The following is a 25,895-nucleotide window of genomic DNA, read 5'->3' as shown; positions in this document are numbered from 1 at the left end:
CATAAATGAAGACAGGAAAGTAAACAGCAGTGACGTTTGTAGGGTTACTGAAAATTGGCTAGCTGGTATATAATGATGTGCTACATGATCGCTAGCGACACAGCTATGTTAGCATATTATAAACACTGAAGCTGGAGGATGAACGCTAACTTTTTTCTACTCTGTAAAAGTTAACGTGAGGGTTCCCGATGGTTCGGGACAAATGCAATCACATGGCAGGATGCTGTAAATGGACCAAACTTCAGCCAGGAGAACAACTGAGATAATCCATCCACAATACGACGTTAGTCATTAATATACTGCTGCATGGGCTGAGCTGTAGTTACATTGTAAGCTTTTAAAAACTGAGCTTTAAAATGAATAGCGGTATTAAAAACAGAGAGACAGACAGTGATCACTTACTGTTTTTGGGGGGTTTTGAGATTAAATAGAACAAGATACAAAGCATTAAAACATGTTAAATGCAGGGTAGTTTGGGTCCGGAAGCAGGATTCATCATGTCATCACTTAAAGACCAGATTGGGTCATCCCCCCCCACCCCTAGTAAAATAATTGCTGGACAGCAGTAGCCTCATTGACAGGTTCAAGAAACCAATATGAGATAATCTGAGCTTTGTGACATGACACATTAATCTGCTGGAACCAGCCATCAGAAGATATGTACACTATGGTCACTTAGGTAGGCATTTTTTTAACCAATACTCAGTTGGTTTGTCAAGGATATGTCCCACACACCATTACACCAGCACCAGGAGCCTGAACTGCTGATATAAGGCACAATGGTCAAATTGTTGATACCAAATTCTGATACCTATATGCATCAGGCTGACTGACTGCAATCGACTGATTAGATATTTGTTTAACAACTAAATTGTACCTAATAAAGTGGCCAGAGAATATTCTGAGATCAAACTGGACCACGTGTGGCACATTAACTAAAATAAATCTTTTTCCTATAACATGAGGAAGGATGAAGATGTGGAGGTAAACAGGTGGACCTTGACTTCCCTTTTGCTCAAACTACTTCAAAGGGAATAATGACAGCGATGGGCAAACAGAATTCAAAAGTATTTAAAAAAAAATTTCAGCATGGGGTGTCAAAAAGAAGAAAAGGAAGAAATGCTTCTCCCACTTGAGGTTTAGACGTTAAACCGAAGGTTTACAGATATGACTCCGACATCCTGCCGCCACCAATGTGCAAATGCTGTCACTAGAACAAACCAGCACCACCTATTTTCGAGCTATTTTGGTTTCACTGTTGTACAGGGGAAGGAAGTTGTGGCTTATCATCCATCTTTATATACAGTCTAGAGTGCAGACCAGCTCACAGAAAAACATGAACATTAATGTACCTTAGCGTGCAGGGACTCGGGCGACTCCAGCATATGCAGCAGCTCAGAGTTGTCGATCTCCAGCAACATCCCAGTGATTTTACCAGCCAGGTTTGGATGCAGAGTGTGAATCAGTGGGTACAGTCGCTCCCCTGTGTGTCACAGCAGAGACAATGGAATGAAGACAAATATACACAAGCTGTTTCAATCTGCATAGCAGGAAAAAAAACAAAACAGGCAGAACTGACTGATGACAGACCAAGGAGCTGTTTCTGATCCATTGGTGGGGCTGCAGCCAGCACTGAGGCGGTAAGCAGCTCTGGGCCTTGAATGTGTACTGGTGGCTCCATCACCGGCGCAGCAACAACCTGAAGACATCCAGATGCTAATCGCCTAAATTTTTTTGTCTTAAACATATTATAGCTGTAAACACCACCCACGCAGATACCCACACCCACTCACAGAACAAAACAATCCCACAGATTTCTCTCATTTTCAGCTTGTATATCACTGGTTAATTCATGTCAAAATGAAGTAGAAGAAGGGTTGTTTTCCTTAGCTGCGTTTTACATTTTCCAATGACTATTAATGCCCATTTGTTAAGTGAAGCTAAGCCTATATTCAGCAACAATCTAAAATAAGGTTGTCATTTAACCTCAACCTAAGTAACTAATTACACTGCAAGTCATTGTGCACCCTCAGTGCTCCAACTTACTGTCTGGGTTTCACACATTTTTCTTGATCTTCGCTAAGTATTAAAAATAGAAATGATCACAGTGCAAACACTACCTGTAGTCTAGGCATGGGTGCAGGCACAGTAACAACCTGCTGAGGGTTCCTCACTGCTGACGCATACTTGTACTGGCTGCTTCTGGCCACATTGGCAATGTCAGTGCGCCCTCCTACAGTCTGGGTTCCAATGTCATCTAAAGACACAGTCAGCACCATCCACGTGAATGGGACATTTCAAAAGGAGACTGCTTGTCTGCTGCCATAGATCAGGAGCTCACTTGTCTTTTGTGTTGAGGTTACGATGCGTGGCGCCTGGGTGGAAGCCTGTCTGACTGTAGCGATGGGGCTCGATCCACGTCGGGGGACAGAGCCAGAAACCAGCTGAGTGGTGTAGGGGCCTAAGCATGTAGAGAACAATTATATCATACAGTACTGTGCAAAACTCTTGAGTCACCATTAGCTGCCTTTTGGTCTTTGTTCTGTTTCCTGTCAAGATGATCCCACACTGCTTCAATAATGTTGAGGTCCGGGCTCTGCGGATGCCAATCTGACTGGTATTGTTCCACCATGTGTTATTCTATCCAGGTATGCTTTTACTGCACTGCCAGTGTGTTCTGGGATCATTGTCAAGCTGAAAAATTAATCCTAGAGGAATTACTCTTCGCTACAACTTTTACAGATCAATACATTTGTGTGTGTGTGTGTGTGTGTGTGTGTGTGTGTGTGTGTGTGTGTGTGTGTGTGTGTGTGTGTGTGTGTGTATATATATATATATATTTTTTTTTTTTTTAAACCGCTACACAAGTGTAACAGATATTCCCTCACCCTGTGGTCTTGGTGGCTGTCCTGTCCAGCGAGGGACTGGTCTCACATTGCTGACAGCAGTGTGGTTGTAAAAGGAGCGCGTGGGAGGCTGCAGATATAATGCAAATATTAGCACTGGTGCAACTTCAAAATGTCAGAACGTTGGGAGCTGATGCAAATTTGCCCAGACTTAAACAACTGATAAAGCCCAGACTTTATCAGTTCTTTTTTTTTCCCCTAACATTTTGATGACACATTTTGCTGCATTAATAAAATGGCCTATTTTGTTCCCAATGTCACCGTTTAAAGAGCCCTACCTGTGGTAATGTGACATAATATCCAGACTGATGGTATGAGTCGATTAGCGGGCTGGCCATGGTTCTCAAGGTAGCAAGTCTTTGCATGTACTTATTTGTTAGAATTGCTTTACGCTCCTCTCTCCGCTGAGCCAGAGCCACATACAGTGGCTTGGTTGCAACAATTCTCCCATTCATTTCAGTCACTGCTTTTGTTGCCTCCTCAGGGGAAGAGAAACAGACAAAACCAAAGCCTTTGCTTTGGGAGCCATCTGTCATCACCTACAGGAAACAAAACGTTCACAGTCAGAAATCTTTAAGGTTCCTAACACTAAAGCACAAAAGAAAACAAAAGGTAAAACCAGAGACATTATATAAAGAATCTTTAATGGCACTCAATACATCCTGTATGGGGAGGGGACAACAACCCCCCCTCCTCAACAAGACAATTTACAGTTCACATTCAGGAACACCCTTTTCACATATGTCTTTAGGAATATCTACATGTCAACAACTTGATATCACTATAAAAACTTAGGGATCGAACCACCAATTCTCAAGTTAATGAATAACCCGCTTTACCTCCTGAGCCACAGTGCTTTCACGAGATGATCAGAAATGAATTCATGTCAGCAATCTGCATAAATCCATTATTGAAATGTTGTAAAGCACCTTTGTGGAAAATAATAATTTTACAAACATTATTTTGGCACAAAATTTTCTTACTGCTAACCAGTGTTGGTCAAGTTACTTGAAAAAAGTAATTAGTAACTAATTACTTCCCCAAAAAAGTAATCCTGTTACTTTACTGATTACTTATTTTCAAAATTACTTAGTTACTTTTTAAAAACACGATTTACAACCTGAATAGGCAATAAAGCGATAGATCTTTCAGCCCAATTCTACTTTTTCTGCAAAATCCATCATAAAATGTAATCAAATGGAAAAGTCTTTTTAAAACTTGTTTTATTAGTTTTAATCATTTAACTTTATGCATCAAGCAAACATTAAATTATATGCCACATTCTCTGACTGGAAGAAATTTGTTTAAGATTTAAACCTATTTTCTGCACATTCCAGCACATAAAATAAAATATTTTTTGTGTTTACACTCACTATTTCAAATAAATGCAAGTGAAACACAGCAGAAAATAAATAAAACCAATCCTGCTGCTCTATTTTCACCTGTATAGCAGGCGGATGTTTGCCCTGGTGCAGTTGTGCCGCGGTGGCCAGTGGAAGAATCCGCGAGTTTCTGTGTGAATTTCCCATTCACTGGTAGCACACTCTGTGCTTGTTTGGAAGTTAACGGTTTTTTCGCTGTAAAAAGAAGTTTTCTTCCCACGCAGTGAACAGCGAACACTAATGTTTTTGTCACTTTTTACGGAATCAAACTCAAAGTAAGGTCAGTACTTCCGCGCTTTAAACGCTGCACGCTCATACTCTCTCCCGCACTCCATATATGATCCATTGTTGATCTGCACACAGCTGTTGCCATGAATGTCGCACTCGCTTACGTCATTGTCATGAGACACTCTCACAAAAAAATCAATTTTAGTAACGCAGCGTGCTTATGGGAAAGTACCAGTAATCTAATTACCTTTTTTGCAATAGTAATCCCTTACTTTACTCGTTACCTGAAAAAGTAATCTGATTACAGTAACACGCCCACCTGTGTTGCTAACACAGAAGAGCATCGCAGCTACTGTGAACACACCACCCAGTTCAAAAATCATTCCCTCGCCATAAAAGCTATTAGATTTTAACAGGAACCTTCCAGAAGGAAAAAAGGTTTGGGCATTCATGGATTTGTGTACAAAGAACTTCATTACTTTAGTGGGACATTATCCTGTTACCTCACCTTTGCACTGGTGATGGTGCCATAAGGAGCAAACTCCTTCCGAAGTCTCTCATCGTCGATGCTGTCGTCCAAGTTCTTCACATACAGATTCACCCCCTGGAATTACAAAGAGTTACGTTCCTGTCTTCTCAAGCTCAACAATGTAAAAACACAAACCTAAAAGATGATCAAAATACCATTTTAGTTTTGAGTAATGTTTTGTTCAGCCTTTCCATCAACAGTAAAATGCCCATACACTCAATGGATCAACGTCACAAGTTAAAGCCTATCTGGCTAAAAACATTTCAAAGGAATTTCCTTCTCACCCATGAAATCCAATCAGCTCTGAAATTCTTTCTTTGTGGGCTAAATGCTGCTAAGCTATTTCATCATGCTTGCAGTTATTCAGTTATGTAGTTAAGCACTCCTTCATATCTAGATTAAACATTCCCATCTGACTTTAAGAGAAAGCACTACCAAAATGGTTAGATTGCTTTAGATTCCATTTTGTTGCCATTACAAACTTGATTATTTATAAAACAATGCCTGTGTTTTCTAGTTGGGATGGCCCAATGGACAGGTCTGCCTCCTATCCGGTTCATGACACACATAAATCAATCTAACAAAAGAGCATTTCTGATTCTAACCATTTGGCAATGTCAGCAAAATAATAAAACACCCAATACTCAATACTGAAAAACAATGGTGGAAAAAACAACATAACTTGAGCCTCATGCTGAACACCCACATATACTGTTTGGATAAATGACAACTTTTCCACTTTCATTTGGAATGATTTTCAAGAAAATGTTTGACTTTACTATGACAACATCAAGACTGTAAATTAATATCAGATAATGTACTATTTAGGAATGCAAGGAGGAGACCGAGTCTGCCCCACAGCTGACTCCTGATGACCCAGACCCAGGTAAGCAAGAGAAAATGAATGAATGGATTACAAGCACCACTAAGACTTTAAAATATTCAAAAAACATTGCACTATAATCACCTAATAATTAATTCAAAATGATCAACAGTAAGAACCATTAAGTAGTATTCATATTATAGTTTCATGCACAACAGCAGCACCTGATAGCGCTGGATGCGGTCCTGTTTTATTTGGTCAAACTTGCGTTTGAGCTCTCCCTGGCGCTCAAGACGCTTCTGAGCCCGCCCTACATAGAGGATTTTCCCATTGATCTCCTTTCCATTCATTTCATTAACAGCCTGGGAAAAAATAAATAGCATAGGGATCATAAACATACAGTGTTACGTACAGTATAAGCGCAACTGGAAAGTATTCAAAGTGCTTCACTTGTTCAATATTTTGCTATTTCAAAACTGATTCATTTTTCATGAAATTTCGTGAAATTCCTGGCACGATCGCCCGTCAGATCTTTCTACACCTTGACTTAAGTCCACCCCTAGTAAATTCAGTTGACTGGACATGATTTGGAAAGGCACGTGTCAGACCACAAGCCAAGCCGTGAAGTCCAAGGAATTTTCTGTAGACCTCCAAGACAGGCCTGAATGCCGAGCATCATGTCTGGAGAAAACCAAGTACCGCCCTTCACCTGCTATGGGGATGGTTTTCAACAACAGGAACAAGAAGACTAGATGCCAGATCTCTGATGACCACCTGCTTCACAGCACTCTGGACCTTGGACTGGGGTAAAGGTTCATCCTCTAATAGCACCACAACCCTAAGCCTACAGTCAACGTAACTGTGGCTTCAGTATTACTTAGCGACTGTCCTTGATTTGACATCTCTGAAGAGTTCTGAAAATGACTGTGCACTGATGCTCTCCATTGAACATGATGGAGCTTGAATGGTTCTGCAAAGAAAAATGGGAGAAACTACCCCAAAATGGATTGCATTTATATAGCGCTTTTCTAGGCACCCAAAGCGCTTTACAATTACACTATTCATTCACGCTCACATTCACACACTGGTGCAGGCAAACCACAGTTGTAGTCACAGCTGCCCTGGGGCAGACTGACAGAAGCGAGGCTGCCATATCGCGCCATCGGCCCCTCTGGCCAACACCAGTAGGCGGTAGGGTAAAGTGTCTTGCCCAAGGACACAACGACCAGGACAGACAGAGCTGGGGGATCGAACCGGCAACCTTTCGGTTACCACAGTCGTCCACTGAAAAGTTCTTATTGTCCAAAAATAGGTGTGCCAAGACTGCAGCATACTCAGAAAAACCTGAGGCTGCAATTTCTACCTAAGGTGCTTCAACAAAGTAATGAGCAAAGGCTTTTAATATTTATGTACTTTTTATATTTTTTTTCTTGTTTTTAATAAATTTGAAAGAACTAAACTTTTTGCAAAACAGGGAATAAGGCTATAAAATGACAAAAATGTGGATCAAGTGAAATGCTGTGAATACATTTCAGAAGCAATGTACCTTTTCAAGAGAAATTCAAAAACTATGATACTCAAAGAATTTAAGGTTACACTTTTCTTTTTTTTTTTACCAACATTATATTTTCCAATTCAAAAAAAGGCCATCCTTTTCTACCTACTTAACTCAAACACTCCTGAACAGGATTCATTCAAGGTGTACAGTGACTGCATTATGATCCATGTGATCTTTTGTTGGGAGAAGTAAGATCTGTGTGCACACAGAAACTTGGTCTACACTACCTTCTGGGCATCTTCATGATGAGCATAGTTTACAAATCCAAATCCTCTTGAACGACCCTTCTCATCCTTCATGACCCGTACACTGAGAGTTCTCCCTGAGACCAAAACCAGACCACGAGATGCAAAGTGATCAAAAATAAACTAAAGGAACAAAAAATAAAATAAAAGCTCACAATATTTTTATCTTACCAAATGCAGAGAAAACTTCCTTTAGTTTCTCATCAGTGAAGTCTTCACCAAAATTCTTGATGTAGACATTGGTGAACTTCATAGCCTTACTGCCAAACTCCACCTCTCTTTCCTTGCGTGACTTAAAGTGGCCAACAAATCTGTAGATGTCATTTAAAATGTTAACCAGAGAGACAGCATTTCGAGGAACAAATAAAAGGAAATTAATTACAGTGTGTTAAATTATCTTTGGCTACAAGACAAATGATTAGGACAGATCAAGAACATCGCAAACAAACAGTTTTGTTCGTTTGTGATGAATACTGTTACCTGCTTAGCCCTAAAATAATTTTATAATACAGATAAAGACAAACCTAGACAGATATCCTACCTATTCACTGACCTAAGGAGATACAACTGACACTTTTCTCCCAGGAAACGGGCCTTTGAGCTGACAATGCCATATCCCAACCGTTTACCCGCCTTTTGACTGAGCAAACAAAAACAAAACAACAACACATGGAAAAATCATCTGCAAAACATGTGGAGTCTTCAGTAGTATTTAACAATTTAAATAGTTAAAATATATTTAAAAGTCACCCACAACATTAAAACCATCTGATTAATATTGTGTATGTCACCTTTATGCTGCCAAAACAACTGGCCCATTGGGACATAATCATGAGACCTATCCCTGAGTGTGTCTTCCATGGAAGGAGCCATGTTTGCCACAGATTGTGAGTGCTCAATTGAACTGAGACATAGGAAGTTTGAGGAACGCCGGTGTGTCCTCCGGGCCACTGAGTGCCACTTCAGGTTTTTGGCAGTTTACATGGAGCCTTAGATCAGAATGAATAGGAATGCTCCATATAAAAAGACCTCGATCCAAATAAACAGGCTTAAATCATCTGAAAAATGTTTTTATATATTGCAGTAGTGGTTTAAAGGTAAGAACACCTCCTCCAAAAATAAATAAATAAATAAATTCACCAACCATTGCAGGCTACACAAAAACACAAAGAGTTGATGACAGTTAAAGTTTGATCTGTAGCATAGCACACAGAAACAAGTGTCTGGTGTCAATGTGAAATGTCACATCGCTTCGTCTACTGAAAATGACTTGCTTTTTCCCCACCAAGTAATGTGAACACTCACATTTAAAAACGTTAGGAGCAACACATAATTACAGCAACTACTGGGGCCTGTTTTATGAAGGAAATTCAATGTACTCTGGAATTGTAAAACTCGTCTCCAGAGAGCCGTTTGGCCATCAGGCACTGGTTTTGTACATGTTAATCTTTTTTGCTGAACCGAAAGTCACGGAAAAGCCACAAAGGATAGCCACAGAGGATTGTAAATGTGTGAATTAGTCATTGTTTTTACAGATGTCACACAGTTCTGATTAAATCCATTGGCGCGTGTAAATGTCAGATCACATTATATCATGTATAATGTAAAACAGCTCATTTCAGCCTTAAACTGAAATGAGCTCAAAATGAAGAAAAAAAAAAAGGAAAATAAAAAAGGGAGCACATAACCGCAGACAATTTGATGTATCAGTGGTTTAATGTTGTGGCTGATCCTTGTACATATTCTGCTCTAATCTTTGCCTGAGCTTATTTTTGTAGGCTACATTTAACCACTGACTGGAAACAACAGTGGTAAACAATTGAGTATTTAGTTCACTCACACTTTCCTATCATTCAGTAGCATCCCATTCATTGTTTCAATGGCCCGGTTTGCAGCTTCTTGAGTCTCAAAATGAACAAATCCATAGCCTTTGGATCCTTTTTCATCACAAACAACCTACAAGACAAACATTATAATCGGTGCAAATTACAAAGCTTTTGAAAAGTGCCCACTAAATTCATCTGTACTATGTTACAAACACAATGTAAACAATTGCTTTTAACCAAACTGAATGTGAGGAGTAAAATTTGGAAATGGGTTTTAATAACTTAAGTGATATGTGCTGCACTTTGAAATTACACAAGTCCATGATTCTGAAATCTACCATTTCTACCCTCTCAGTGTTTGGAGGAAGACTCTAGTCAGTCACAGTAACCATCAACTTCAGCTGCTTCAGCTCTGAGAGACGGCCCAGGTCACTTACCTTACAGGACAAAATATTTCCAAAGGCTGAGAAGGTGTCATACAGTGCTTTGTTGTCAATAGACTCATCCATGTTCTTGATAAAGATGTTACCCACACCAGATTTCCTGAGTCCTGGGTCGCGTTGAGACCACATTATTCTGATTGGCCGACCTTTGATGACATCGTAGTTCATCGTATCCAGGGCACACTCCGCTAAAACAAAGCAGAAAAATGAAAAGAAATTACTTACAAAAATGTATAATAATATATATTGTATACAGTCCCCTGTCTTGTTAGGTACACCTGTTCAACTGCTCCTTGAGGTAAACATTCAATTAGCCAATCACATGGCAGAAACTCAGTGCAGGGAGGCATGTAGACTTGGGCAAGATGTCCTGCCGAAGTTCAAACTGAGCATCAGAATGTGAAACAAATGTGATTTAAGTAACTGGTGATCTGCTGGAATTTCCCCACACAGTCATCTCTAACCATCCAGTTAGCAACAGCTGGGCGAAAACACCATGTTAACTAGGGGCCTCTCCTGTCAACAACTCAGAAAGCTGAGGCTACAAATCACACAGGCTCACCAACACTGGACAACAGAAGACTGCGTGCTCTGATGAGCCTTGACTTCCGCTACGACAGATTGTAATGTCAGAATTCGGAATAAACAACATTAAAATCCATCCTGCCACAAGGAGTGGAGTATGTACCTAATAAAGTGGAGCATATATTCACTATGTTTCCATTGCATGTGTCACTATGGAGAATTAAGCTTATGCTCTAATTTAAGTGGTAAATTCATTCCACTCTGCAGTACTTTAGGTTTAAAATGTGGTTAATAATTTAGTTTACTTAATTTAGTTTATTCAATCATGATATTTTTCCTGACTTCTTTCAGGAAAAGTTATGAAATTTTTGACATTTCTTTGATTTTCCTGCCATTTTATAGACTAACCTCTCATCACAAACACCCCAACTATCATGAATTTGCTGATCGTTTTTAAGGTGTAGTGTCCTTCCTACTTTTAAATTCAGCTCTGAAGACAGTGATCTTTAGAATCACCTCAAAAGTTTGCTCTCATTAGACTGAAACAAGTCTTAACATTTTATAGCATTCACTGAGCAGCAAAAGGTCACAAATCAACCACACTGGTACTGTACCATCAGCAGGTTGCTGGAAGTTTACATAGGCATATCCCAGAGATCTGCGGGTGATGATGTCCCGGCACACACGGATCGACATGATTGGCCCAGCGGGAGAAAACTTCTGGTAAAGCATTGCCTCTGTGACATCAGGGTGCAGGTCTCCAACATACAGAGAAGCAAGAGGATATGCTGGTCCACTGCTGTTCATTTTGGGTAATAGCTGCTTGGAGAAAAACAGTTATGAGTGATTTAGACTTGTTTTTGTTTTGTTTCTTTTCTTGTTATAGTCATTTCTAATGTGCTGCTAAAATTAGATGCACTTCATTGTACTGATCTGCATTGGCAGAAATGTTTTCTTTGTTAATACATCACGTTTGAGAAGTTTTTATTTAGTACTCAAAAGTAGAAGAAATTATGTTAAATGTGTTATGTTATTAAATCAATACCTTTAACTGTGTTTTATCTAATTTCCATGAGATTTAGTGTCAAAGAAATTAATTTTAATGTGTTTTCAATGTCATCTACGTGTGTTCAAACCATTTATTTCAAACAGGGGTGGGAGGAATAACAAAAACAGATCTGCATGATGCAGTTTAACAGTGTCACAAACTACACAGCTTCCAAAATGTCAACACGTGAATCAAAACACGAAAGAATCTGCAGGCCCTGCTCCAGGCCTGACTGAATTAGGTTTGCATTAAGCACGTAAATTGTTAACTCCGTGTCTGAGTGGATAAAGTACTCCAACATAAAAATATTGAAGTGTATCCGAAAGTTAATACAAAGACAACTTCAAGACAAAGCTGTGGAATGTGGACAATTTGGAATCTAAAAATTCCTAACATGGTAAACATTTAAGTGATGAAACTTTAACACGTAGCACATGATTCAAAGCTAAGCGGTAAAATTAGCTGACGCCTGTGTCCTTTGTTTCTGAACTATTCATCAAAGTTAGCTAAGATGAGGAACCGTGTGACTTCGACTAAATAAACTTACATTTCAAGCTACTGCGTCGTACTGGAGATTTCCCGTTAAGCAGCTCGTCGGTACACTTTCCACATGGGCGGGAGCTTGTTTTGATTTAATTAGCGCCGTTGAACACCTGCACCTCCTCTCCGCGCAATAGTTTCAATTAAGCTGTGAGGGGTACAAACATTAAATACACGTCACTCTCCGCGATGCAAAGTAGTTCTCATTAGCATATCAAGCGCTAATCTAATTTAGCTTGCCCTTTGCTTGTAGACAAGAGGGCAATTATAACCCTCACGTACCTTTTTGCTCAATTTCTGAGTTTTTTTTAGGCTTTTGTTTTACGTTTTAATTTTTAAATATACCTGGTGAACAAAAATGAAGACGTAATTTGCCTGTTATCTTAAACGAAACTTTATTTCACTGGATGGTTTTGACACGTTCCTATTTCTTACATGTAGAGTGAAACTAGAATGGTTTTAAGATACATAAACACAAAGCTAGAATTACACCAACCATTGTTTATCTCCATTTCGTCACTGCTTTTCTCGTTTTTTTTTAATAGCTAATCTAAATTTTCACAACCACGTGTGTGCACTGGGTAATAAGACTGTTACAGAAGCAAATTTTAGCCATTAAGACTTGTCAGTAAAAACAAAGCAAGTAGATACCTGATATACAGACAGGCTTCGTTCCACATTCACTAACTGCATTTTCATCAAGCATAATAATAAACTGACATGAATTTTTTTTTCCCCCAACAAATTATATCAATTCATTGGAGCACTGCCAGAGTAAACAGACTGTCAGCTATAATGTGGAATGGTGTCTTCAACTACAAGAGTGTGGAATGTAGTGGTGATAACATGGTATTGTGACACTGAGTTTCTTTTCAAAAGTCATGAAATGGCCTTCTAAACACTTTTAAGGAGACCTGATTTTAGATAATCCGTTAACATCAGCTACCTTTAAACAGCAGATTGATGAACCTGGGCGAAGACTAATAAATATTTAACTATTTCCTTTTAATAAATGGTTTAACTCTTTCTCTGTGAGATTTCATCAACAAGCAGATGCTGCTGTCTAAATGGGGGAGAAAAAAGAAAAAGAAAAAAAAAAAAGCTGCAAGAGAAAGCCAGGCACAAAAACATTTTTTGGAGAAAACAACCGCTTTAAGAGGAATATTTTGCAAGCAGGGTTGATACAGTGTGGTAAGACATTTTCAATTAACATCAATAAAAGGTTACTGTAGGTTTTACATACAGATGATAGTCAATCTTGCAAAATACATGGAACCACATTTACGCACATACAATTTCCATTGTACTGAGGTCAAGCAGCACCTGAACAGTGAGTAAAACTACAATGACAACCCATACCTAGTTCAAAATGAAAAAAAAAAGCACTGCCTTTCCAAAAAGCCTAATAATGTGGAATGTCTTAAATTGAACATGACAAATTTAAGGGGTCCCTCAGAGCTTAAACTGAATTTTGTGAACATGATCAAGGAGCATTACACCAAAATGTCAGTGTCACAATACAGCCTGCCTCCTTTCTGTATGAGCCCACAGCAGAATTGCAGTTAGTTGAATACAGGATTGTATGTCTGAGAATTTGAACAAAAAACGTTTTTTGGGAGGGGGGCTTGTGAAGCAAATGGAATGCCTACCATCACAGTGTTTGGTGGAAATCAACTGCCAGTTTAATTACCATACAATAAAACCTGTAAATATCACAAGGAATCACAAATAATAAACGTAACAAAAAGAAAAAAAAATAATGGGTGGGGGGATGAAAAATGCACAACTAGCAGGGGACCAAGGACTTTGGAAGGACGATTAGATTTCACAATACCCCCCCTCCCCACCACAGACCATACGCACAACCTCTCACATCCACTCACGCTTGCCACACGCAGACTTGCACAAAGCTGACAAAGAACCAAAAAAAATAAAAAATAAAAAAAATAAAAAATAAAAAAAACCAGCAATGTGAACTTGCTAATCAACACATTTTCCACAGAGTGACTGAATCTGCTAACAACTGAAAAAATTACCCTGTCACCTCACAGTGAACTGAGAGGGGTAAACTAGTTGGTCGGAAGCAATTCAGGCTGCTTGTCATACAGAAGTGGGAGGGGCTGATGGAGTGGAGGGGGATGTATATAAGCTGTCTGTGTTTAAGATAAAGAGTGTAGGTGGATTAACAGTGCAATTCCATTAGTTTTCCCCTCCTTCGGTCTCTCCCTCATCTGCCGTGTTTTCTGATGTCCACAGCTGGAAACACAGAGGACAAATGTTAGAGTGCCTTGTGACAGATATGCCCGCATCAATCTGAAACCAAACAGTGTAACTTAAAACTCACAGTCAGGTTGTCCCTTAGTAGTTGCATTATCAGGGTACTGTCTTTGTAGGAATCCTCGTTCAAAGTGTCAAGTTCAGCAATGGCTTCATCAAATGCCTGAAAAGAGTCATTTGTTGTGATTTACACCATAAGTAATAAATTAAATATGCACCAAAAAATATATATTTTAGGTTTTTTTCCTCCCCATCCCCCCCCCAATTCATTTGTTAAAAAGCTCCAAGACATTTTAAAGCTATGCATGTAAGCCAGAGTACATACTGTTTTAGCCAGGGTACAGGCCTTGTCCGGGTTGTTTAGGATTTCATAATAGAAGACTGAGAAGTTGAGGGCCAGGCCAAGCCTAATGGGGTGTGTTGGCTGCATCTCACTCTTGCTAATGTCAAAAGCTTCCTGGTACGCCTTCTGGGAATTATCCACTGTAGCTGTGAAAGCATAAGGAAAAAAATAAATAAAACTATAATGAACCAATTTTCAGCAACTTAAAAGCAGAAAAATTAGACTATGAATAATCTCAAACTGTATTGTAACATTCATTAATATGGCAAAATTTTCTTATTCCACATGGTGCCATCTCTGCATTTACTGTAGACCGGCCACAAAATTTTCTGGCCTTTTCAGCTTGTCTTCAAGTATGTCAGGTTCAACTACATAGGTTTCTTATTTGGAGGGTTTTTTTATTGCTAAAAAGTGCAATCAGCTGTTGCTGAAAACAAAGCTGTTGACAGAACAATAATTTAAAAAAAAAAAAAAAATCAGATAAAAAGCATCATGATTCTGCTCTTTTAAATCAACACATTTAGGGATTTCAGATTACACATTATTGATTAACTTAAAGTTTCTTTCACCACTCTTCAAAAGGACACTGCAGTAAAACAAAGTTATGATGTAAACTGTGTTTTCACTTACTCTTCTTATTATCCCCAGACGCAACCTCAGACAGGTATCTATAATAGTCGCCTTTCATTTTCAGATAGAACACCTTGCTTTCAGGATTAGATGCTTTGGCAATGAGAAATTTGTCCAGTAGCTCCTGAAAACAGCAGTAAAGGTTTGTTCAGATTCACAATAACACGTACCACTTTCACTAGAATCTAAATTGGGACTGAATAATGAGAAATCCTTACAAGCACATCGTTGCAGATTTCTTGCAGCTCAGCTTCTATCTTCTCCCGGTATTCACGTGCCATCTCCTGTTTTTTGTCATTGCCCTCAGTCTTCTGCTCAATGCTGGAGATAACGCGCCAGGATGAGCGGCGCGCTCCTACAACATTCTTGTAGGCAACAGAGAGAAGGTTGCGCTCCTCATTTGACAGCTCAGAGTCTTGCTCTGTCACTGCCTTCATGGCTGAAGCCATGTCATCATAGCGCTCAGCCTGCTCAGCAAGCTTGGCCTTCTGTACCAGGTCGCTCTTATCCATTTTCTAGACTGGGGAAAACAAGACAATATTAGAAACAGCTACAGTTGCAATTCACCAAAACACAAGAAAGAATGTTTCAGGCACATTAGCCATTCACACCTGTGTGGTGTGTGCGTTATCTTAGTTCACACGAACTTGCTTCACCTTGCCGTGGCACACCTGGTCTTAACAGATGAAAACACTTAATTCAATGACAATTCACAGGGTATGCTTTGTGAACTGGGCTCTTTGGCAAGTGGGTCAACCACACTCATCTCTTGCTATGGTTAGCCGCTAGCCAAGTTATTAGCTAACCCTGCTTCGCCCTTACCGTCCCAACCCAATTTCATATTCACGAGTTGAATCAGAACTCTTCGCATATCTAAATATGTCAAACCGTGTATAATTATTTGCTCTGCTGCCTTTTTGGCTCGCTTGACGTTCTTTCGACCGACACTTGCTGTACCAGCGGAAGCCTTCCCGGGTCATGTTTAATGCCCTCCCACAATGTTGCTAGCAAGGCTAGCGAGGATAGTAGATTTTCTAAATCGCGGCTAAACTGGCTTAACAAATACGACAGTGCATATTAGAAGACTTCATATTTTTCGTTCATATTTATAGCCGCTAAACTATCGTATGCGCGATAACCAAAGTAGGAAAAAACGAATGTAGTAGCTAACAGTTCGCTAGCATCGCCGCTAACAGTCACGGCTAGGCCAGCGAAAGCAACCGCGAATTTTTATGTAAAAATACGCGGTTTGGGTGATGGCAGTTAATATTTGTTATTTTAAGTAGTTATTACGAAGGGGAATACTGAACTGCACCGTATTACTTTCGCTTTGATTTCGTTTTAAGTAGCTGTAGCAGGGCCCGCCCTGGCTGCCGAGCCTGTCAGAACAAAGTGTCACGGAATCTCACCGTCCGCTAGCAAGCTAGCAGCTAACGCTAGCTTAGCCTTTCACCAACCGAGCTAGCCGTTATGTTTCGCTTCTCAGTGGGATTCGAACGAACACGATAGAACAGGCTTTCGAACAACGAGCTACCAATGAAAACCTAGTGTTAGCATGCGATATTCATACATTCGAGGTTATTGCACTTACGATTGCGGTGACTTTTAATCCTACTGTTTTTTCTTCTTCTCGCTCGCTCTGTGGACGATTCAGCCTCCGTCCTCCGTCTCACTTAGCGTATCGTTCAGGGCAGTACCACTTCCGCTACACGGGCACTTCTGTTTCCTCTTTTCTCACCGCACATCTGCCTTACGTAATGCAGCCTCTGCTCACACGGTAAAGGCAATCAATGGATCCAAGCGTATTTCTTTATTCAGAATTAATTCAACTGTTTGATACTCTTGCATTACATTGCTACAGTATTCACATATATATACATTCAGCTTATATATGTATACAAGCTAAATGTATATGTGAAAGTCGCCAACTGGATGATTTTGTGATTTAGTACTCAGCCAAAATAAACATTATCCGCACGAGAGGAGCCCTCTTTACCATTTAAATGGGTTACAAGACTATAGACATGTATGATCAGATAATTGGAGGGTCATGTGGGTTTAAATTAAAACAAAGAAACAAAATAATACTTTCCATATTGATGATCAAAGGTCAAGGTCAGCGTTTTTCTCAAGGGCACTTGAGCAAGTCAAGATTTTAATGAGTGCAGGCGCTTGCTTGAACCTGATAACCAAACTGACGACTGAGGTTAATAGCAGCAGATATAAATATAAATGTAAATTTTCTATATATGTAAAAAATTATTCATCTTCTACATATTTTTAAAGCAATTGTTTGTGTTAATAAAGTAAATGTCAACACAACAGTATAACCAGTCTTGTTATTTTCACAGCAAAATAGTATTTATTATTCTTAGTTGCACTCCTGTTTCCTCTATTTGCTCACACTCCACCTTCAATGGCTCTGTGTGCACATCTCCACCCTTCTTAAGTCATATAAGATCATTTTTGTCCCAACTCCAGTAGAAACTGAGGTCAGGCTGTGTTGCATAAGTGCACTTAAAATTGCAAGTTTAATAATACTTTTTCTATTAAATCATTATGCAGATAATTACATCTGTAACCTATTTTTTCCTAATAACTGATGTTCTACAACTACTGTACTAAGGCCTGTCACTCCATTGCGTATGTCTGTGAAGGTTCTCAGTCATCCAGGTCATCGTAGTCAAAGGAGCTTGCAAAGAAAAGCGTCTGGACTTCTTTAAGTTACTTGAAGACGTTTCACCTCTCATCCGAGAAGCTTCTTCAGTTCTAAGGTCAAATGGTGCAGAGTCCCAGATATAAACCTAGTGGGAGTATCCCCCCACAGAGGGACAAAAGGACCCCCTGATGATCCTCTAATCGCCTGAGCCAAGGTGTGAAACTGGGTGTGGGTCCCAATCAGCCAGAGTTTCGGGTGAGTTCATTGTGAAACCTGGCCCCACCTTATCATGCGAATTCCTGAGATCAGATGGCCCAGGATGTGAGTGGGCGTTAAGGCGTCTGGGAAGGGATCTCAAAACTGGATTATAGATGGCAGAGGGTTGGTGTCGTAAACCACCGCCTCTGTTCAAAGATGGTCGCTCACAGTGGACATAGATGGCTTCTTTCACTCCTCTTTCAAGCCATCTGTCCTCTCTGTCCAAAATGTGAACATTGGCATCCTCGAAAGAGTGTCCTTTATCCTTAAGATGCAGATGGACTGCTGAGTCTTGTCCTGTGGAGGTGGCTCTTCTGTGTTGTGCCATGCGCTTGTGAAGTGGCTGTTTGGTCTCTCCAGATGCCCAGACCTCTACATTGGAGAGACCAAACAGCCACTTCACAAGCGCATGGCACAACACAGAAGAGCCACCTCCACAGGACAAGACTCAGTAGTCCATCTGCATCTTAAGGATAAAGGACACTCTTTCGAGGATGCCAATGTCCACATTTTGGACAGAGAGGACAGATGGTTTGAAAGAGGAGTGAAAGAAGCCATCTATGTCCACTGTGAGCGACCATCTTTGAACAGAGGCGGGGGTTTACGACACCAACTCTCCTGCCATCTATAATCCAGTTTTGAGATCCCTTCCCTTCCCAGACGCCTTAACGCCCACTCACATCCTGGGCCATCTGATCTCAGGAATTCGCATGATAAGGTGGGGCCAGGTTTCACAATGAACTCACCCGAAACTCTGGCTGATTGGGACCCACACCCAGTTTCACACCTTGGCTCAGGCGATTAGAGGATCATCAGGGGGTTCTTTTGTCCCTCTGTGGGGGGATACTCCCACTAGGTTTATATCTGGCACTCTGCACCATTTGACCTTAGAACTGAAGAAGCTTCTCGGATGAGAGGTGAAACGTCTTCAAGTAACTTAAAGAAGTCCAGACGCTTTTCTTTGCAAGCTCCTTTGACTCCATTGCGTACTTGTGTGCATGTGTGTGTGTGTCTACAGCAATCTCATTTTACGTGTCAAATTAAAATTTACAAATCTTTGCTCAATGAAAAAAAAGGAATTAATTAATCCCATTTTTTCTAATCATTATGAACTTAGATTTAAACTTAGATTTATTTAAAAAACAAAGAAGTAATGTTTTTTGGGGGGGGAGATTAGGTTCAGATTTGAAGAACCTGGCTGTTCATGGTTTTAGGAGCAGCTTCTGCAACGGACTGATCTGATGTATGCTTAGAATAATTTGGAGAGTCTGATCTATTGGAAGTTAAGTTAGTAAATGATGGAACAGTAACTATCAAACTATGTGAAAGGTCGAGGCTGTAGTTAAGGCAAGCTGTTGTGATCAAACAATCAATAGAACTGATCGGGACACGTTTTAGTGGACAGGCACAGGACAATAACCTCAACCACAGCAGTTATTCAGAAAGAGAGTCACTTCTGATAAAGAAGCAGTCCAAATGGATGGAAAACAATCCAAGTAAAAAGATACTCAACAGTTTGCTCTCTCTGCTTCACTGCTGGTAAATCAATCAGTTTTTCAAATGTAATACCTTCATCCAGTACCAAGCTGTTCCCCCAGTAACAGCAGTGACACCCACAGAATTTAACTGTTTCATGCATTGGGTTTACTCAATGGTTTTCTTATGATCCAAAGTTTTCATCACTTACATCCCCATCGAGCTTTAAATGCTCATCTGTTGGACAGAAATAAGGCGACACAATCTTAAAGAGTGACCCGGACCAGTCGATGTGACACAAATACAGCGTGTATTGAGTTAAAACTAGTTTCCTTTTCTTACTCAGCAGTATGCTGGCAGCTTAATAAAAGTGGATGGAAAATTTTCCTTCTCAGATGTACCCCAGATCTCAGCCTAGCAGACAGCTCTGTCCTCCTCTCTCCAGCCACTGAGGCACAATGATACCATTAAGGATTTTAATTTTCACATATGTAATGCTCCCATGGATAGTGTCTTCTGCAGCAAAGGGTGAATACATGGAAGCAAGAACACCTGCAGTAAGAAAGCTTTGGGGGGAGGTTCAAAACTATCTTCAAGGACGATATGCACAAAAGTGAGAGCTAACTGAGATGATTTCTTCTTTTTGCAGAAAGCTACGGTACGTGCGTCGGACTATGGCGTCCTGCAAGACACAGATACTGATGGTGGAGTACTTCCAAAAGCAGAAGGTAAGGTTTATTAAAAAAAAAAAAAAAGTTTTCCACAACTCTTTCAAAGCTGATTATGCAACACTTGCAAAGGCATTCTTCCACATTTTTGTGAATGGAGCTAAAGCTCATGTTACGTAATAATGGGACTGATCAAGTGTCCTCGGCTAAACTAGGTGCAGTGCATTTTCAAGTGCATACACAACTGTTTCTAGTTTAGTTGCAGCTAATTAAAGGACCTGTGTGTACACCACATTTATTTTTGTTTTGCTGGATCTTTGTTTTCTTTTGTTTTGGGGTTGTTGTTTTTTTTTTTTTTTTTGGGGGGGGGGGGGGGGGGGGTTGTTTTGAGAAGTGTATATAAATGATGCCATATGATGAAAAGATGTGTGATCATTTCAGTTTTGCCAACATGTCTACTGTGCGTTTGTCTGAGTGGATCAGTTTACTGCGAGGACGTGTCCCCTGACATGTCAGCCGTGCCAACCCTGCCAAAAGAAACGGCGTATCTCTATGCTCGCTTCAACAAAATCACAAAAATACACAGGGAAGACTTTGCAGACACAGGTAAAACAATACTAATAATTTTAAAAATCCTTTGAAGTATTCTTCTCCTCTTAAGTTTTTACTTCCATTATTTGCATTTTTCAGCTACTTTAAGAAGAATTGACTTGTCTGGGAATCTCATCTCTGAGATAGAAGACGGATCTTTCTCAAAACTTCCCAATCTTGAGGAGCTCAAACTCGCAGAAAACAGACTGACCAAACTTCCCATGCTGCCATCCAAGCTAGTAACTTTTAATGCCAATTTCAACAGGCTTAAAAACCAGGGTGTAAAGGCAAATGCTTTTAAAGTAAGTTGCCAAGTAAATGCCTAATGTTAAACCCCTGCAGAAATCATCATCGCATGTTAAATAGTGGCCTTGTGTTGTTGCAGAAACTCACGAGACTGGCATACCTTTATCTCGGAGACAATGAACTGACAGCCGTCCCCCATCTTCCAGAGTCTCTTTACGTTGTTCATCTGCATGTAAGTTCATCTGTTATTTATTTTGAAAAAACAAACAAAAAAAACTGCAGAAGAAATGAAATTTGTTTTCTGTCTGGAAGTTGTAGCCAAGGTTGTGTTCTTGAATTGATCTCCTGCAGAACAACAACATCTCAACAATAACAGATGAGACGTTCTGCAAAGGAAACACAAGCCACTACATTCGGACCAACATGTACGAGGTGAGACTGGATGGGAACCCCCTGAAGCTGTCGGAGCACCCTAACAGCTTCATCTGTCTGCAGTCTCTCCCTATTGGCTGGTACAAGTGAAACACAAAAGAAACTGAGGCAGACTTTGTGAGTCAGTTCTAGAGCCCGACCAATATAGGATTTTTAAAACTGATACCAATAATTGGATATTTAAAAATCTGATATATCTGCCGATATTTTTTTTCCTTTTGGGCAGACAAAACAAAGATTTCCCTGGCATTTCTTATTTCTAGTTATTCATGAGTCCTTACTAATGTGACAAAGTTGTGGATTTACATTCTGCCCGACTCTGCTCAAATCAGCTGGCTGTTGTGTTCATCACATTTCGAACATATGCTGCCAACAGGAAAGTTGGGGTGTGTCCTCTGATGGCCAAGCTATGCAACAACATAATGCCTCTTCTTTACTTGTTAATGAAATGTGTCGCTATGCACGTATTGGCAGATAGCCAATATCGGCTGATAATATCAGCTGGCCGATATATCGGTCGGGCTCTAGTGAGTTCTTGGTAAAGTGAAGGAGAGTGGGATTAAGATGCACAGTTAGTGCACAGAAAAAAATATAAATAATGAAAAATAAAGTTCTTAAGCGACATTTTTATAGTGATACATATATCGCACAGTTGAAAACTTACACAATTAGAAATCTTTTATAACAAAAAGATTTGATCAACAAATGAAACAGTGTGTTTTTTGTTTAAAAGCAATATCCAAAATAAAAACACCTTTAGTCATTTTTTTAGTTGGTACATGGCGAAGATGGTTTCTCTAGCTGGTGCTATGCAATGTTTGTTTTTTTTTTAAATATGAGGCATTACAACGATGAGATCTCAATATGGTTTCCACAAACAAATAATGCCTTTGTCGTTATTATTTTCATCTTTCTGAAACGGATTCTTCTACCCTGTTGCTTTATACTGCAGTGCTGCAAATGAACACTATACAAATAATAAAACCTGCATGTTGGAAGTCATTGCACCATCAGCTTTTCACTCGTTTCTTTAGCAGCATTCATAATTGCATGGGTGTCCCACACTGTCTTTAGATGACGTGTCAAGTCCTTATTTAATCCAATCATCATCTTTCACTTGGCTGGAGACTGATTGAGAACTATCAATCCATCTGCTATCTTTTGCTGGTACTCTCGTTCTGACTGTTTTCTTCTGTAGACATCATCTGGAAAGAAAACAGATTCAAAAGACTGAAATGTGTCTCCAGTAAAAACTGCACAGAGAAAGCATTCTGGATACTTGACACTGATGTCTAACTGAAAATGTGCCAACTATCAGTTTATGTGTCACGGTAAGAAACACACTGGTTTATGCTACTAAACTGTCAGTGTCAAAGTGAGCATGCACAGCAGATATTTTGGCTTGCTGAAGAAGGAAAGAAAGACACATGTAACCGCATAACATTAGTAATGAGTGCATACCACTCAGGTGGGGCAGTTCCAGGGTTCCGGATATTAAAAAAAATCCCCCCCCCTCAAAAAAAAAGGAAAAAACACCTTTTTTTTTCCACTGCTGGATAATAAAAACAGACATTTTCACTTGCAGAGGCAGGTGGAAAAAGTTGGTGTTTCCTTTTTCCCTCTGCTACTGCAAGTGAAAATGTCTGTTTTTATTATCCAGCAGAATTTCTAAGCAATCTGGGCAATATCTAATATCTATAACAAAATGACTGCCAAGCTGACAAACAGCACAGGGAATAGTTTTTTCTCCTCAGTAGAGAAAAACACTTCTTTTGTCCCCAAATGGCCTCTCAATATCACAGGATAATATGTGCAGGGTGGATTTTTTTTTTTTTTTTTTTTTAAACACAAGAGGATTTGAGCCCTTTTTAGTTCTGACAGCACATCTGGAATAATGAGAAATGGGTTTAGTGAGAGTAAAAACACACTGGAGTCCTTTTTCTTTTCAGTCTTTGAGTGACCCCGCTCACTCTATCTCTAGCATTGTGACAAATGTTCCCTGCTTTCATGCATTCACTGGATGGTCCATTTTCTTCAGCTAGAAAATAGTTCCCCCCATAACTAACTAACCTACGTAACTCTACCTGGACATATTATAAATTAAATGTTAGCAGGAAAAGAAAAAAAAAAAAACAGTTTGCACCATTAGATTATAACATTTTTGCACTCACCCGGACATTTACTGACAACTTCCATGTTTTGTGTATATATCAATAACACAGCAACATGTGCATCAGCATTTTTTTAGTCTTTAACCTGTTTTTCCAACTTGAGTGGGTGTTCGTATAATTAGGTGGAAACTTGTTTTTCCAGTGATTCTGACACCATAGTTCTTTCAAGTGCATTTGTTAGTTAACCACTGTACTCAAGTACTTAACTGGACCACCTACAACATTACCACATTTCAAAGGGACACACAGAGTATTACATGCATTTAATGGATGGTTACTAGTTATTTAAAGATTAATATTTCACAGACAAAGTTATTTATTTTTTTAAAAATAAGTTGTTTATATACTACTGCTTTATAGCAGATAGTGGTTTAAAAAAGCTCCCAGATATAACATTACAACACTGTTTCTACATTAATATCTTATGGTTACAATAATTACTGGAGCCTGTCCCAGTTGTCATAAGGCACGAGGCGGAGTACACCCTGGACAGGTCGCCAATCTGTTGCAGATCTAACACATACAGACAGACAATTGTTAACACCTACAGCTAATGTAGAATCACCATTTAACCTAACACACATGTCTTTGGACTGCGGGAGGAAACTGAGGTACACACAGGGAAAACAATGCAGACACAGAAACTGCACAGAACAAGGCCCCAGGTTAGATTCAAGCACAGTACCTCCTTGCTGCGACAACAGAGCTAACCACATTGCCCTTAAAAGAAAATGAATATTTTCACAATTGCTTAATTTCTTTAGGAGGTCAGCTCAAGCCTCCAAAACATGAGGATTTCTTGATTATATGACTGTAAACATAAAGGTTCCAATCAACCGGCCAACTGGGGCCTTTCAGTGTGGAGTCTGTAGTGTGGTGCCTGTGTTTCCTCTGGCAACTCTGACCTCCTCCCACAGTCCAAAGACATTCACATTAGGTTAACTGGTGGTGGTGTTAATGTGAGCCGCTCTGTCTCTGTGTGTGTAAGCCCTGCAAAAGACTGGCAACCTGGATGGATTTGGCCCAGTAGGAATCCCAGTAGAAGATAGGCCCCGCAAATGGCCTAATTTGGTTTGAATAGCCATCTATCCAACAGGGTGACCAAACCCTTTTAAAGTTTGCTTAAAAACACTTGATCTTTAGCGTATTCTGTGTCACACGCATTAAATTGGTGCCATTTGTTCTACGACATAGTTATCTCCAGTAATTTGGGATAATTATTCCATAATAAAACGTGTGTTTGTTTTTCAGCTCTGAAAATGTAATGTTGGCCTCTTCTCCTCCTTCTGAATTCATGAAAGCTCAAAAATGCCTCCCATTGGAAGGACCTGTAACTCACAGTTTTCATACTGTTAACATATAATAACATTGATAAAAAATCATCTGATTCTGATGGGATCACATGGGAACTCTTCTCTGATTAGACTGCTTTTAGACCCGTTTGGAAGGGTCGACAAAAGTGTTGGTACACACCGTAGGTACCTACAACTATCTAGTAACTACTGACTGTAGGCACTCTCAAGTGTGTCAAGATCACTGTAAACTCGAGGTAAACACGTGTACGAAAGCACTGACCACAAGCATTGGAGTAATTTCCCAAACCGGTAGCTAGCATATAACCAAAAGAAGAGCACACTGGCGCCTTTTATTTGTCCTTTAACATTTGCTAGGTCAGCTAACACAGCTAGCCTAACTTATTAAAACTAGCTAACTTATCTATTAAATAGATACTCAACGTGTCGGTTAGACTAGCTGAGTGAACCCATGGCTTACACTTACAGAAAGTCTCTTGTCCTATCCTCACGTTGATCATGATCCACTCCATGATTCCCCCGATACAGAAAAAGATTGGAAGGAACCTGTACGCACCGAGGCGACGTTTCCCCGGGACAATGTTCAGTAAGTCTTTAATGGTTTTACTCCTGTGAAACATCCTGACACACAAACTGTGTCCTAACAAACACTTCCACGGCGCCCCAGAGAAACTCTGAAGGTGAACTGTTAAGAAACAGCGTGGGTAAATACGAGCAGCACGTCCTTAGCAAATGTTATGAGAGCAACGGACGTGCTAAGTTGGGTGCGTTAATTTTG

The 25,895-nt window shown here is 39.8% G+C and overlaps 4 protein-coding genes across 12 annotated transcripts in view; 1 reads left to right on the top strand and 3 right to left on the bottom strand.

The window, feature by feature from the left end:
• Positions 1–12,327, bottom strand: part of pabpc1l (poly(A) binding protein, cytoplasmic 1-like) — a 14,792-nt gene extending 2,465 nt beyond the window's left edge. Inside the window, exons 1-15 of one of the 5 annotated variants that reach the window (XM_004546066.6) lie at positions 12,061–12,326; positions 11,080–11,287; positions 9,935–10,128; positions 9,512–9,627; positions 8,213–8,311; positions 7,843–7,982; positions 7,654–7,748; positions 6,093–6,230; positions 5,025–5,120; positions 3,185–3,445; positions 2,889–2,976; positions 2,342–2,461; positions 2,121–2,257; positions 1,591–1,699; positions 1,353–1,483 (exon numbers count right to left, since the gene is read on the bottom strand). In XM_004546066.6, coding sequence (XP_004546123.1) covers positions 1,353–1,483; positions 1,591–1,699; positions 2,121–2,257; positions 2,342–2,461; positions 2,889–2,976; positions 3,185–3,445; positions 5,025–5,120; positions 6,093–6,230; positions 7,654–7,748; positions 7,843–7,982; positions 8,213–8,311; positions 9,512–9,627; positions 9,935–10,128; positions 11,080–11,272 — 1,917 coding nt within the window. In that variant the 5' untranslated portion in view covers positions 11,273–11,287; positions 12,061–12,326. Of the gene's footprint in view, positions 1–1,352; positions 1,484–1,590; positions 1,700–2,120; positions 2,258–2,341; positions 2,462–2,888; positions 2,977–3,184; positions 3,446–5,024; positions 5,121–6,092; positions 6,231–7,653; positions 7,749–7,842; positions 7,983–8,212; positions 8,312–9,511; positions 9,628–9,934; positions 10,129–11,079; positions 11,288–12,060 lie in introns of all 5 variants that reach the window. The other 4 variants (XM_023154890.3, XM_004546067.6, XM_023154892.2 and 1 more) reach the window with 4 other exon arrangements.
• Positions 5,902–22,640, top strand: ognb (osteoglycin, paralog b). Of its 2 annotated transcripts, none has more exons than XM_076878197.1 (6): positions 5,902–5,931; positions 20,346–20,424; positions 20,806–20,970; positions 21,055–21,257; positions 21,341–21,433; positions 21,553–22,640. In XM_076878197.1, exons 1-6 carry the CDS (start codon positions 5,917–5,919, stop codon positions 21,721–21,723), a joined length of 726 nt encoding a protein of 241 aa, XP_076734312.1. In that variant the 5' UTR covers positions 5,902–5,916; the 3' UTR covers positions 21,724–22,640. The 2 variants fall into 2 exon arrangements, with proteins under 2 accessions (XP_076734312.1, XP_004546116.1); XM_004546059.4 differs by lacking the exon at positions 5,902–5,931 and adding an exon at positions 20,100–20,253.
• Positions 12,432–17,052, bottom strand: LOC101468055 (14-3-3 protein beta/alpha). 4 transcript variants are annotated; one of them, XM_004546062.4, is made up of 7 exons: positions 16,895–17,029; positions 15,915–15,979; positions 15,522–15,823; positions 15,304–15,427; positions 14,656–14,819; positions 14,398–14,493; positions 12,432–14,309 (listed from the first exon to the last, which is right to left on the bottom strand). In XM_004546062.4, the coding sequence occupies exons 3-7, from the start codon at positions 15,813–15,815 to the stop codon at positions 14,253–14,255; spliced, it is 735 nt and encodes a 244-aa protein (XP_004546119.1). In that variant the 5' UTR covers positions 15,816–15,823; positions 15,915–15,979; positions 16,895–17,029; the 3' UTR covers positions 12,432–14,252. The 4 variants fall into 4 exon arrangements, with proteins under 4 accessions (XP_004546119.1, XP_023010661.1, XP_004546118.1 ...); XM_023154893.2 differs by having other exon boundaries at positions 15,915–15,974; positions 16,895–17,010; XM_004546061.4 differs by lacking the exon at positions 15,915–15,979 and having other exon boundaries at positions 16,895–17,052.
• uqcc5 (ubiquinol-cytochrome c reductase complex assembly factor 5) lies at positions 22,245–25,895 on the bottom strand. The gene is made up of 2 exons (XM_004546060.4): positions 25,584–25,895; positions 22,245–22,838 (listed from the first exon to the last, which is right to left on the bottom strand). The coding sequence occupies exons 1-2, from the start codon at positions 25,735–25,737 to the stop codon at positions 22,747–22,749; spliced, it is 246 nt and encodes an 81-aa protein (XP_004546117.1). The 5' UTR covers positions 25,738–25,895; the 3' UTR covers positions 22,245–22,746.

The sequence above is a fragment of the Maylandia zebra genome, linkage group LG20 (genome assembly GCF_041146795.1).
Source record: "Maylandia zebra isolate NMK-2024a linkage group LG20, Mzebra_GT3a, whole genome shotgun sequence".
NCBI lineage: Eukaryota > Metazoa > Chordata > Actinopteri > Cichliformes > Cichlidae > Maylandia > Maylandia zebra.
This window is presented reverse-complemented; position numbering and strand designations above follow the sequence as displayed.

Excerpts from the sequence above, each read along its gene's own strand:
- uqcc5 (XM_004546060.4), bottom strand. The coding sequence starts at position 25,737 with ATGTTTCACAGGAGTAAAACCATTAAAGACTTACTGAACATTGTCCCG. Across the intron at positions 22,839-25,583 it reads GATAGGACAAGAGACTTTCT|ATGATGTCTACAGAAGAAAA; the intron begins GTAAGTGTAAGC and ends TTTTCTTTCCAG.
- LOC101468055 (XM_004546061.4), bottom strand. The coding sequence starts at position 15,815 with ATGGATAAGAGCGACCTGGTACAGAAGGCCAAGCTTGCTGAGCAGGCT. Across the intron at positions 15,428-15,521 it reads AAATCTGCAACGATGTGCTT|GAGCTACTGGACAAATTTCT; the intron begins GTAAGGATTTCT and ends TGCTGTTTTCAG. Across the intron at positions 14,820-15,303 it reads GTCTGGGGATAATAAGAAGA|CTACAGTGGATAATTCCCAG; the intron begins GTAAGTGAAAAC and ends ATGCTTTCACAG.
- ognb (XM_004546059.4), top strand. The coding sequence starts at position 20,155 with ATGATACCATTAAGGATTTTAATTTTCACATATGTAATGCTCCCATGG. Across the intron at positions 20,971-21,054 it reads GGAAGACTTTGCAGACACAG|CTACTTTAAGAAGAATTGAC; the intron begins GTAAAACAATAC and ends TGCATTTTTCAG. Across the intron at positions 21,434-21,552 it reads TTTACGTTGTTCATCTGCAT|AACAACAACATCTCAACAAT; the intron begins GTAAGTTCATCT and ends GATCTCCTGCAG.